General features: G+C 41.5%; 1 protein-coding gene across 5 annotated transcripts in view; it reads right to left on the bottom strand.

Moving 5' to 3' along the window:
- camsap3 (calmodulin regulated spectrin-associated protein family, member 3) overlaps window positions 1-14,049 on the bottom strand; it is a 290,431-nt gene that overhangs the window by 97,143 nt on the left and 179,239 nt on the right. For 2 of the 5 annotated variants that reach the window (XM_073069025.1, XM_073069021.1), the window contains exons 5-6: window positions 10,759-10,791; window positions 5,283-5,330 (exon numbers count right to left, since the gene is read on the bottom strand). The exons of 1 other annotated variant lie outside the window; for it this stretch is intronic. In XM_073069025.1, coding sequence (XP_072925126.1) covers window positions 5,283-5,330; window positions 10,759-10,791 — 81 coding nt within the window. The remainder of the gene's footprint in view (window positions 1-5,282; window positions 5,331-10,758; window positions 10,792-14,049) is intronic. 2 more of the 5 variants (XM_073069022.1, XM_073069023.1) reach the window with 2 other exon arrangements.

The following is a 14,049-nucleotide window of genomic DNA, read 5'->3' on the forward strand; positions in this document are numbered from 1 at the left end:
GATTGCTTTACCCTTGTATCACCTCAATATACTGCTGTAATCAAATGATTTGCATACCAGACAGTCTTCCCCTGTAGCTCAGTACGTTACAGTCATAAACCAATTTAAATTCCGATTAAGCTCCCACAGATTAAACATAGTTAAAGTTAACACCAGTCTCAATTTGAGCAAATTGTAATAAACATGAGAGAAAGGACTACAAAAGTCACTTGTAGCCAATTAAAAACCAGAGGTTTTTGGGATGAGAATTAGCTCTCTATTCAAACGGAGCACTTACATAAATTAGAAAGAAATGAATATTGGAGTCCAAATGAGCCTCCTGTATAAATGGCTCTGAACTTGGAAGGCAAACGCCTCTCTGCAAAATTCAATACCAGTGGGTTGGCTGTTTCAAACCTTGCACAGTTCAACAACTTAAACATTAATTCAATACAATGCTCATTGTTTCTACTTAAAAGGAGGAACAACAGAATGGGTCAATAACACTGCAAGACAGTAGTCACAGCATTCCAGTGGAAACGACCAAAAGGAACTCCCATGCTAAATCCTGATGTGATGAATTGAACGGTGCATGCATTGAGATGGAAAAGGACACTTATGGTCACACTGCAAGCCTAAAAGGGACAGCATGGAGCACAGAAACAAAATCAAAAACGGATTTATATGGGATGTGAAAAAGTAAGAAAAGACCCCATTCCACGCAGGACTGCATTATTCCTTCCTAAAATACAGCTGAAAGGCACTCCTTTACAATTGTTTTAACAGATGCTGTAAGAGGATAAACTGGGCACCCAGGCCTTCTTCTCACTGCAATCATCAGGGAGGAGCAACTGCAGCCCAAAGACACACATTCAGTGTTTTAGGAACAGCTTCTTTCCTTCTGCCATCAAATTTGTGAACGGTCCATGAACCCAGGAACACTACCTCACTATATTTGCTCTTCTTTTGCACTTACTTATTTTTACATGCATTTTTATTACAACTTAGAGTGTATTTTATGTATTGCACTGTGCTGCTGCCACAAAGCAACAAACTTCATGACATAGTCTATGTCGGTGATAATAAACCCGATTTTGGTTCAGAAGAATGCCTGGTCGGTTGCCTCTTGAGCTGTAGGTACCATTTTCCCTGATGCATTTCATTCTGCATCTTCACTTAAATGACTGACCACAGTGATGTCTTGAAAGAATTGAATTTACTGAGAAACTCCACAACCACACTGAATACAGAGGCGTTTACCGTGCAACCCCTGGAAAATTACGGAGCCTCGTGCAAAGTCTTAATTTTACATCAATGGCCTGGGAGAGAAGGGAAAATGAAGCCTCCTGCATTGCCCCCTCAGCAGTTTTGTCTGTTATGCCTGCTGGAACTTCATTGGGCATGTCACGTACACAAACTTGTACACTTAATTCATACTTGTATGACTTCTACACATCCAAAGCACTTTTCTGCCAATAAGGCAGCTTTGAAATGTTGTTGCTATGGTAATAGCAAAGTTGCAGTAAAAACTTGCACAGAGCAATATCCCACAAGTGGGCAAAGAGTAAATTAATCTGTTTGAGGCGACTTTGGCTGAGGGAGAGTCAGTGGCAAGGGGTGGTGGGAGTTTTCAGCTCTTTGAATGGTGCAGTGTAACACCTAGTGTCTCAACGTTACCTTGAAGGAATGAGCAATCGATCACTATTTAAATTAAAGTGACCAATATTAAATGAAGACATATATTTTTACAATTCTGCAGCATTTCACTCAGTGTTTCAACAGCAGTCTTTTTTGGCTGCTTCAAAGCCGGCTTCTGTTAGGTGGTGGTCAGGCTTGTTTGTAGGTGCAAAATACCTTGTGCCTTGTGCAGGAAGGCACAGAGTCGACTGTACTTCCTTAGAAGGTTGGCGTCATTCAATGTCTGTAGTGAGATGCTGAAGATGTTCTATAGGTCAGTTGTGGAGAGCGCCCTCTTCTTTGTGGTGGCGTGTTGGGGAGGAAGCATTAAGAAGAGGGACGCCTCACGTCTTAATAAGCTGGTAAGGAAGGCGGGCTCTGTCGTGGGCAAAGTACTGGAGAGTTTAACATCGGTAGCTGAGCGAAGGGCGCTGAGTAGGCTACGGTCAATTATGGAAAACTCTAAACATCCTCTACATAGCACCATCCAGAGACAGAGAAGCAGTTTCAGCGACAGGTTACTATCGATGCAATGCTCCTCAGACAGGATGAAGAGGTCAATACTCCCCAATGCCATTAGGCTTTACAATTCAACCGCCAGGACTTAAGAACTTTTAAAAAGCTATTATTAATGCTTTTTGAGATAGTGATTTAGATGCATATCATATTTTTTACTGAGTTAAGTATTGTATGTTATTAGTTCTGCTACAACAAGTGTATGGGACATTGGAAAAAAAGTTGAATTTCCCCATGGGGATGAATAAAGTATCTATCTACTAAGTTCCTATCCACGTTGATGGGCTCCAAGTAAAGAACTATTGATTGGAGTGAGAGGCTGTCTGTCTGTGAGCTGCTGAGTGGGAAATGGTTCTTAATGTTGTTGCTGCTAGTGTTGCTCTGCTGAACATTGTGGGCATGCTGTGTTGGCTCTGGAATGTGTGGTGACACTTGTGGGCTGCCCCCAACACATCCTTCAGTTGTGTTGGCTGTTAAACAAATGATGCACTTCACTGTATGTTTTAATGTACAGGTGATAAAATTAATTAATCTGAAAGACAACGCTTTCTGCAAGCACTCCATGAGGACTTTGTTTGGGAGGATTAGGCATTCGAGTAGACGGGACGAGGCTTGACACCACAACGTGTTCAACAGATAACCTTCATCAGCTTCCAATGGCTGCCTTAGCCCCAACCTTGAATGGACCTCTTGTACGTTGAAGATGACATCACGATCTGTTATCTGGATCATGACCCTTGCACCTTATTGTCTGCCTTCACTGCGTTTCGTCTGTAACTCTATCTACATATTCTACAGTTGTACTCTCTCAACGTACTTCAGTTTTGAAATGGTCTGACTGGTTGGCATGCAAAACTGTATCTCAGTACAAGTGTCAATAATAAACAAACCTGCTGACCGCAGTGTCATTATGCACTCCAGTAAGAAGCTGCATGCAAAGTCTTAACTTCAAGAAGATTTTTATTGCCACATTAGGCACCAATTCAGTGATGCAAACCTTCATAACACAACTGAATGAGCCAGGCAGGCAAACAAAAAAATCTACCAAGGGACCAGCTCCTGATTTCATGGCTATTATCATTCCAGGGCATCTCTTTTCCCTCAATGAGCCACGACTGTCCTGTACTCTATCCAATAGTGACATTTAACAAGAAGTTTTGGGGTCCACATTCATAGATCTCCCAAATTTGCCACAAAAGTTGATAGGGTGGTTAAGAAGGCGTATGGTGTGTTGGCCTTCATTAGTTGGGGGACTGAGTTCAAGAGCTGTGAGGTAATGTTGCAGCTCTATATAATCCCGTTTAGACCACACTTGGAATATTGTGTTCAGTTCTGCTTGTCTCATTATAGGAGGATTTGGAAGCTTTAAGAGACGGTGCAGAAGAGATTTACCAGATGCTCCATGGATTAGAGAAATGTCTTAAGAGGCTAGGTTGAGCAAACTAGGATTTTTCTCTTTGGAGACAAGGAGGATGAGATGTGATTTGAGAGGAGTCTAAAATAAGAGGCATAAATCGGGTGGACAGCCAGTGCCCTTTTCTCAGGGTGGAAATGGTTAACACACACTGGCAATGTTTTGAAGTGATTGAAGGAAAGTACTGGGGCGGGGGGGTGCTTGGAACACGCTGCCAGGGATGGTAGAAGAGGCAGGCATAATAGGGGCATTTGGAATAGACACAGGAGGACAGAAAAATGTAGAGCTATGTGGGAGGAAAAGGTTAGATTGATCTTAGAGAAGATTAAAAGGTCGACTCCACATTGTAGGCCAAAGGGCCTGTACTGTGCTGTACTGTTCTATGTTCTGTGGCCTACTGCCTACTCACGAATTTGCAGTTGGCACAATTTTGTTTTCACACAGAAAGTACAAAGAAGATGAGGGGAGCTTTAAAGCATTAGTCCGGTCCTGGAGAGGAAACGTTTGCATTGTATAATCCCATTACACTACCAAGCCAAGTATTATTTCAGGCTTTTTCCCAAATTTGTATGTTTTTATATTTAGTTCAAGAACTAAGCCCCATAAATGTATTTCCAACACAGCCTCGAGGGGCCAAACCAAAAGCCAAGGTTTCATTGCCACCAAGAGGTGATCTGCATTCTAAACCAGTTACGGTGCATGAAGCTGGGCTATAAATCAGACAATGAGCTCTGCCAGACTTCCTGATACCATTCTCCCTGACATCTGGGCTTCCCTTGCCCAACCAGGAGTGACCTACAGATTTTTTTCATTGGAGTGAAAAAAGATGAGAGGTGAGTTGATTGAGGAGGATGAGGATACAGCGTGGAATAGACCCTTCTGGCCCAACGAGCAAGACCGCCCAACAACCCACCTATTTTTAACCTTAACAGGAAAATTTACAATGTCCAATTAACCTACTAACTGGCATGGTTTTGGACCGTGGATGGAAACACCTGGAGGAAAACCTCATGGGAAGAACATACAAACTTCTTACAGAGGATGCTGGAATTGAACTCCAAATTCCAATGCCACAAGCTGTAACTGCGTTGCACTAACCGCTACATTATCGCAGAGGCACGGCATATGCAGAGCGGATAGCTAGCACATTTTTCCCCAGGGTGGAAATGGCTAAAACAAAAGGGTATCCTTTAAAGGTGCATGAAGGAAAGTTTATGAATATTTGATATATAATTATATATAAGTATATGAATATTGATACATTTTTATAAGATATACATATATTCATCTTATTATGTTATAGCATATTTTATCTATTGATCTCTACTGCTGCCACAAAACAAAAAATGTCACAACACATATGTAAGTGATAATAAACCCATTTCTGGTTATGATTCTCTCTCCAAAAAAGTCACAAAGACCGGTTGCAGATCAGTACTTCCAGAAACAGAAAGCTCAGCAGTGATGTTTCTGGGTCAGCGGCCACTTATTTCCCAGTAGTAAAATCTCTCACCAACTTGCATGGAAGGTGGACTCTTTGGATTGACATTGAGCCAACTTGGGCCAGTTGTTTAAGAAGGAATAATGCAGTCTCATTCACACCCATCCTGCATTAACACCCTCCCTGCAACCACCCACCTCAACACAAAAAAAAGAAAATTAAAGACAGATCGATTGAACTAATGAGATACGTTACCATAGGAGGCTTTTTCTCAGACTCCTTCAAACAAAAAGCGATGGCATGCTGAATGCAAATGGCAAAAAAAGAAGCATAAATGCATTTTACTAGACTCAGCCACAAGAGAAAAGAGCCGAGATCTGTCAGGTGACCAGCATGCAGTCTGTGCTTGGCTAAACAGGGCGAGACAAGTGAGGAAACAGACTGGTGTCTCTTAGGGCAGTCCATTAGTTGTGTTGACATCCCGGGCTCTCACCAACCTCTTCTCAAATTGCACCCAGCAACATCCAATTCATTAGCCTATAGGTTGACCCTACTCAGAAGAGGGCAAGTGTGGCCATTTTCTTTATCATAGCAATGCACCCGACAAAAACACCACCCATCTTTCTCTCTCATATGATTTCACATATTGGTAGCTTTCCAGAATCTTTCAAAATCTTCTAATTCTGCAGATCAGGAATGTGCTTGACTGGGGTTTCAGATGTTCCTGATCCTGCCCTCGAGCTCCCAAGCATCCATCATCAAGTTCAAAGGAGGAAGAGCAAGCCAGACCGAGCCAGAGCTCCTGGACCCAGGGGTTCAGAGGTCAGCGGCCTACATCTGCTCCAGCTGGCAGGGCAACAGTGGAAGCCAATTAGACTCTGCCCAAGACACCCGGCATCACAGTCACTGGACTTACAAAGCATTAACACAGTCACTAAGTAGTTTTCCTTCCCTGAGATATGACTAAGTTGTGGGATTGTAGGCAAGTCTTCAATAAGACAGGGGTGTTGAGGAAGTGGGAGGTTAACTGGACATTAAAGTCTGATAATAATTACATTAATCTCCCTTTGATTTTATCTTTTTCCATGAACAGTTATTACCCTACCACCATCAGGCTTTTGAACTGGCCTAAACAACTTCACTTGCCTTAACACTGTACTCATTCCACAACCTACAGACTCACCTTCAAGGACTCCACAACTCATGTTCTCAGTATTTTATTATTACATTATTTTACATTATTTTAGTTGCACTATTTATTTTTTTACATGCTGGTTGTTTATCAATCTTCAGTTATGTACACTTTTTCACAAATTATATCATATTTCTTTATTTTTCTGTAAATGCCTGCAAGAAAATGAGTCTATAGGTTGAATCTGGTGACGTACCATGTACGTACTTTGATAATAACTTTGATTTTTGTATCGAAGCTGTTATTTGTTCCATTAGATTTTGATTTTAAATACTCCTTCTGCTGTATTTCACTTACCCCAGCTCCAGTGCTGATAGGGATGACCCTGAGGAACGTGTGGCTTTGAGAACATGAGATGGCCGACCTTCGGGCTCAGGTTTGATTCACACATCGGCATCCTCCTGACAAAGGTTTAGTTGGGTTCATGGTGCCTAACCTCCTAAGTATTTCCAGCATTTTCCATTTCTAATCTTCAGATTTCCATCACCGGTCACTTCATATCTTTCATGAGTGAGTGGAAACTGCTTTTTTTTTGTTTTCTAAAATGACAGTGTGGACCTTGTGCACATCGTGTATTTTACCTGACACAGTGAGCTTGAGATTCCTAAACATACATGTTCTACCACTGTCCTCATCTCCAGCCCAGCTGACTATTTCAATGCTCTGTCATGTTTTACAAACAGAACACATTTGCGTCTCAAATGGGAACAGGGCCTGTGTGTACATTAGACATCCGAGTCCTGAAACACTGACAATTCCTCCTCCCCCCCCCCAAACAATTAAACGACTCAAACAAGCGTATAATGCATGACAAGATTTCTTTGTTTGTTTGGACAGTTTTTAATCCCCTCTTGCAATTACAAACAGTGCAGTGGCCAGAAGAGATCATTCTTCTACTGAATTCAGTCCCCAGCTTGGAAGAAGGAAGTCTTCCCACTCTGCTCACTGGGATAAAAGCTCCTGAATCCCAAGGCCCTTTCCAGACAAGGTACAAGCAAATCAAAAGTTTATAAAACGACTGCAATAAGAAAGCAGCATCAGTCATCAAGGAGTCCTATCATCCAGGCCAAGCTCTCATCTCTCTACTGTTATCAGCCAGGAAGTATCAGGCCTTAGGTCCCACACCACCAGGTTCAGGAGCAGTTATCACCCTACAACCATCAGGCTCTTGAAATATCATGGATAACTTCTCACTTCAACACTGAACTCACTTTCAAGGGCTCTAAAGCTCACATTCTCAGTATTATTTATCTATCTATCTATTTATTTATTATTATTATTATTATTATTATTATTATTATTATTATTTGCATGATTTGTCCTCCTTTGACTCTAAACTCATCTTCAACTTATATTATTATTTATTTTTATTATTTGCATGATGTGTTTTCTTTTGCATATTGGTTGTTTGTCTGCCTTTGTGCATAATTTTTCATAAATTCTGTTGTATTTCTTTATTTTCCTGTAAATGCCTGCAAGAAAATGAATCTCATGGTGATGTATATGTACTTTGATGATAAATTAATTTTGACAGGTTCAGATCAAGGCACGCCCAATGGAATGGTCTAAGAGACACGCCAAACAACTTTAAAATATATTCAAATCCAAAAAAATATATATATTCAAATCCTAACAAGGAAATAAAGTATCGTTAACATTCACTCTTGAAGCAAAGGATTCTGGGATTGCCAACTCTGCTCAACGCCCATAAATAGATGACCAGTTTTAAATTGGCTGTCAGATTGGATGACACAAATGTGACAGGTGTATTTTTATTCTGCAGTAATAGGTACGCATAATTACAGTGCAGTTCAAGTTTCCTGTTCTTGCTCTGGGATGCTATCCTGTTGCTTTAAGAAGGAGGCAAAAGCAATAAAGTTTGATGCAGAGAAACAGTCAAATTTTATTATTACACTTCCAAAGTGCCCACCTAATCTGGGCTGCTCCATAAGTCCCACTTAATTTAGAAACAGACTCTTCTCCGCAATCAGATTTCATGAACACTACCTCACCAGTCCTCTTTTGCAGTACTTATTCGTGTTGCACCAAGCTGGTGCAGTCCTTCTTTGATTCTGTTATGGTTTTATTAAGTATGCCCACAAGAAAATTAATCTTTGGGTTGTGAATGGTGACATAGGTGTACTTTGAAAATATTTCTACTTTGAACTTTTTGGCTTTACACTACGCTGCTGCCACAAAACAAATTTCATGGCAGAGGTCTGTGATAATACACCCAGTATGCATTGACATTTGCATATTCCTGTTTAACAGAAAAATCTGAGGCCTCTGCATGAATACATTTTCTGCACAGCTTAAACCCTGAAAGCAAGCTCCCGGTAACAGTCTCACTGAGTCTCTCACCCTCCACTCTGGGATTAGTGTTAAACAAAAGCTTGATAGCTGACGTGAGCTCAGTAGGCCGAAGGGCCTCCTTTCCATATTGCACCTGTCTAGGATCCCCTAGCAACACATACGAGATGCTGGTGAAATTGATCTGGAGTGTTGCATTCAGGTTTGGTCACAATGCTATCGGAAAAACACCATTAAGCTGGAAACAGTTCCGAGGAAGTTGACAAAGACGTTTCTGGGACTCAAAGGGCTGAGTTATGTTAAGCAGGGTAGGACTTTATGCATTGGAGCACAGGAGACCGAGGGGTGATCTAATCATCATCACCAAATGCCTGTTATACCGCTCCTACGTCTTATGGCCTTGTATCCTGCTTCCCTTCTCTGCAGGTTTGCATTGTGATATTATTGGTCTAGTGACTGGGATAACTGGCAACATTAAGTTTTGGTTTGTTGGCTTCACCGAGTCAAATCTTGAGGCAAGAGATGACCTCATTTCCTTTTTTTTTTGCTGTTTTGCGTTTCCTCTGCCAATGTACTGCAGACACTTCAAGTGAACTGTCAGCTGAGGAACCAGCTCCATACAGAGGAACAGCTATCTGACCCAGGGGTTGAAGCACAAACCAAGCCTTCCTGCTAGGCCGAACAAGTGGAACCATTTTACAAGCTCCATTACATACACACACTTGCTTGTCTCAGTGTGACTTCTACCCACTGAAGGTATTCCTGGTCACTTCAAGATGATTCCTTTCTGGCTCAGCAAAATTTGATAACACATCCACTTAATGGCTGCATTTTTTTTTTGGGGGGGGGAGTACATTTGAAGGGAAGAAAAGAACATTCTAACATATTTTTTCCCATTAACTCTCTACCACAAACCTCATGAAGATTGTATCTCTTTAACAGGAGATTTTTGTCTCATAGAAATTTGATTTAGAGTTCAACACACATGAACCAAAATTAACCCATTCCTCTACTTTCCTTAATGATGGAATCATAGGAGACAAAATCCATCGTGTCTGGGCCAATGGGAAAAAAATGAAGCAGGTTATTCCCTGCTCCCTGACCTCAGTCCACACCCCAGAAGAAATAACATTATCAAGAGTTCACCCAAATACCCTCTATGTTGGGTAGATTTAAAATGGAGGTTGAAAAGTTTCTTAATTAGCAAAGGTGTCAAAGGTTACGGGGAGAATGCAGGAGGACGGGCATGACAGGGATAATAAATCAGCCATGACGGAATGGGAGAGCAGACTTGATGGGCCGAGTAGACTAATTCTCCTCCTATGTTTCATGGTCTTATATACGGGCAACGTTTCTGCCTCCACCACCCTTCAGAGCAACACTGAGAATGCAATAAATTTGTCATTTCCCTTCTATCAGTTCACGTAAATCTCAGCTCCCTCTTAAGTGGCCCAAGAGAAGTAATAAATTCCTCATGTGCCTACTTCCCTTTAGTGCCTTCCTCCTCCCCTTTCTCCCATCGTCCACTCTTCCGCTATCAGATTCCTTCTTCTTCAACCCTTTATCTTTTCCCCCTATCACCTCCCAGATTCTTAATTCTTTCCTCCCTCCTCTACCCACCTTCCCCCCTCTGGCTTCACCTATCACCTGTCAGCTTATACTCCTCCATCTTCCCCACCTTCTTATTATGGTTTCTACCCCTTTCACCGCCCCCCCCCAAAGTCCTGACGAAGGGTCTCAGCCTGAAATGTCAACTGTTTATTTCTTTCTACAGATGCTGCCCAACTTGCTGAGTTCCTGAGTTCCTCCAGCATTTTGTGTGTTACTCAGGAATTTTAAGCATTTGCAGAATCTCTGTGTTTTAATCTTATTAATGTAGACATGTCCCATGCAAGTCAACCATCCTTCAAAAGTAACTTGCATCAAGCAAAATTGACGAAATCCCACTCAGTACAAAATTTAAGTTCTCTTTTATTTTTAAAACTGGTACAAACAATCCCCACTTCCTTTGCTTTTCAAGAGTCTCAACATGCAGTCTTCCCATCCCCAAAGGGTCATTAAATTAAAAAAAAGGATAAAGATCGACACATATAGACATCATCTCGACAAAGTTCAGTCAAAGTTGGCTCCTTTCTTTAAAAAAAATTATAAAAAGGGACAGGAATTAGGATGCGGTGGGATGGGTGGTTCAGGAGTTGAGATGCAGAATAAGTTGAGAGGTGGACTTACAGGAACTAGCTTCCAATACCACTTGGTGGGACACTGTTGAGGACAGTGTGTAATGGGAAGGGCAGAGAGAGTCAAAGGAGGGAGGGAGGGAGGGAGAAAAAGGAGAAGCAAATGAGTTCCGGAACATTAAAAGTGCGTTAGATGTCAAGCAGGTATTACTACAGGAAATACTAAATACACATTAAATATTCTGAAAGATCCAGAGCTTAAAAACACAGAAGGTTCAGATTTCAACGCACACGAATCCCATTCCTCTATGTCACATAACTTGTGTAAAATCAACTAATTTTAAAGTTAAAGTTAGTGATGAACCAAGTGAGCAACACAAGTGTGACGTTGCTAGTAATGTTACTGGTAAAGAATTCGAGGTTCGAGTTTATTTATCATACCTACATCAAAACCTACAATGAAATGTGCCTTTTGCATGACCCGAGGAGGTGCCCGTAGGTGGCTGCACGCAGTCTGGCGCCACATTAGCAAGCCCACAATGCTCGACAGAACAAAACAGAACACAACCAGCAACAAACAACAACAAAAACAAGCCCCATTCCTCCCTCCCACCCAGGCACAGCCATGGGAGTATGCAACATACACAGTGCTTTAACCCCAGGTCAGGCCTCAGGCTCCAGCCAACAAACTCTGGCCCACAAACACTGGACTTCGACCTCCTCAAAGATTACAAGACTACTGGCATAGAGCTGTGGGCTTGAATCCCTTCATAACAAAGAGGGAATTAATGTGAAGTGCTAAGATGCAGAATTTTTGAGAAACATTGGTCTTAGTAACCATGAATCTAGCAGACTGTTGTTACTGCCCATCTTTGCCAGGAATGCACTTGATAGAAAGAAACTAATTTCTCAACCTATCGATGTGATCAACTCCCCAAAATGGCACAGAAAGTACCTCTGGGGATAACTAGGAACAAATAGTGAATGTCTGGCTTGCTGATGCTAATGCCTAGACAGTCAACAAGTGAATGTCGAAAAAAAGAGAGAGCTGGTAAACAACTGGGGCATTTCAGAAATCGAAAGCAAAGTTATATCACACTAATATCTGAGCATGATTTGTAGGAGGGAATGGTAAATTGATCATCGAGTACCGGGTAGGTTAAAAATATTGTGGGCCAAAGGGCCTGCACTGTGCTATAATGTTCTATGATTGGATCTTGTTTTCGCACATAATTCCAATCCCAATATTATGGAAAGCAGTGCAGAAGTACATGACAGACAGGCAAGGATAACACTGAGCGGTTGTACTGAGTAACAAAAAGGCAAGGGGATGATCTGCTAGAGGGGAGATACCCAAGAGATGAAAGAAAAGTTTCTACTTAAGTGAGAAATATAAAGCCAAGTTCGAAGTATTGCTTAATCAAATTGGGATTTCAAGAGAAACATCTTTAGTTTTGGGGAGATTAGAAATTAGAACTTCATGCTACAAGGAAGTGGGAAGCAGAATAAAGAGGAAGAGAATTTCCTTACCCCTCACTTCCCCTCTCCTGGAGTTCCAAACTAGACATTATCAGTCACTAGAAGACCGATTAGATGTGGTCCTGAATTAAGGACATTACTACACATTGAATGATCAATGCCTCACACTCGAGAAGTGGGCAACTTCCAGTGTGAAGAAATATAGATATTCACCATATTCAGCTCCTCAAATCTCATATTCCACTGGGCAAAGCCATTCCATATCACAATCTTGCAACAAAGACTACAAAGAAAACCAAAAAACTGCTCTGTCTCATTGGCTCAACAAATAAAGACAGATCAGTGAATTGTCAGTGACAGATATTTGGGCTCTGGGGAGATTGGTGGGGGTGGTTAGGTTTGCAAGGTCTGTTAGTTATCAGTAAGTTATCACGTACAAGGTGATAACAGACAGTGGATTTCTAGAGATTTTTCCCAGGCTAATGCAAAGAGGCATCATTTTGAGGTGATGAGAGAAATGTATTGGGAGGATATCAGAAGTAGATGTGGTTTTATTTACACAGAGTGGTGGTAGAGACAGATACATTAGGGACATTTAAGAAACTCTGAGACTGGCACATGGATGATAGAAAATGAAGGGCCAGGTAAGAGGGAAGGGCTAGAATGATCTTGAAACAGGTTAAAAGGTCAGCACAGCATGATGGGCTTAAGGGCCTGTACTGTGTTGTAATGTTCTATGTTCTACACTCAGTGGTGACTTTATTAGGTACACCAATCATGTGGCAGCAACTCAATACATAAAAACCATGCAGATATGGTCAAGAGGTCCCAGTTGTTGTTCAGATCAAACATCAGAATGAGGAAGAAATGTGATTTAAGTCACTTTCACCATGGAATGATTGTCTGCGTCAGACGGGGTGGTTTGAATATCTCAGAAACTGCTGATCTCCTGGGATTTTCACACACAACAGTCTCTAGAGTTTGCAGAGAGTGGTGAGAAAAACAAAAAAAACATCAAATGAGTGGCATTTCGGTGGGTGTTAATGAGAGAGAAGAGGAGAATGGCCAGACCGGTTCAAGCTGACAGGCAGGAGACAGTAACTGAAATAACCACGCATTACAACAGTGGTGTGCAGAAGAGTACCTCTGACCACACAACATGTCGAACCTTCAGTGGATGGGCTACAGCAGAAGACCACACTGGTGATGACAACTGTAAAAGGCTTCCTCCAGGTGTGATCACTCCATGGTTGCAGGGCTTGCCACTGCAGTTTCCTCCGTTGCTGGTGTTATTCTGCCAAGTATGGTGGGCATGCTAAATTGGCACTGCAATGTGTTGCAATACTTGCGGGCTGCCCCCAGCACATCCTTGGGTGTGTTGGTTGTTAACACAAATGACACATTTCACTGTATACTTCGAAGCACACATGAGAAGTAAATATGAATCTGAATCTGACTAGAAAATGTCTAATCCTGGTCATGAGCTACAAAAAGAAATTATGTCTCAAGCCATCTCACTGCTCGTCGCTGAGAGAAAACAAGTTGGTCAAATCCTCCCTAAAGTTACAAAGTTGTAAGAGTAAACATTGGATGAAATACTAAGGGCATCACAAGCCAAATGGGAGAACAGCTATCATTCTGGGGAATTAAATTATAAAATGACAAGATGCCTTGAACAACAAGGCAATATTAAAAGAAAATTTAACTTTTTATGTTTCAGAAAGCCTTTTGCATTCAGCCACATTTTTTTAAAAATAACATACAAAACGTATAATAAAAAGTCAGGAAGTCTTGTTACAGCTATCTTAGGTGCTGATGAGATCACACCTGGGAGTACAACATTAAGCTTTGAAACTGGTTACAC

The sequence above is a fragment of the Hemitrygon akajei genome, chromosome 16 (assembly GCF_048418815.1).
Source record: "Hemitrygon akajei chromosome 16, sHemAka1.3, whole genome shotgun sequence".
Taxonomy (NCBI): Eukaryota; Metazoa; Chordata; class Chondrichthyes; order Myliobatiformes; family Dasyatidae; genus Hemitrygon; species Hemitrygon akajei.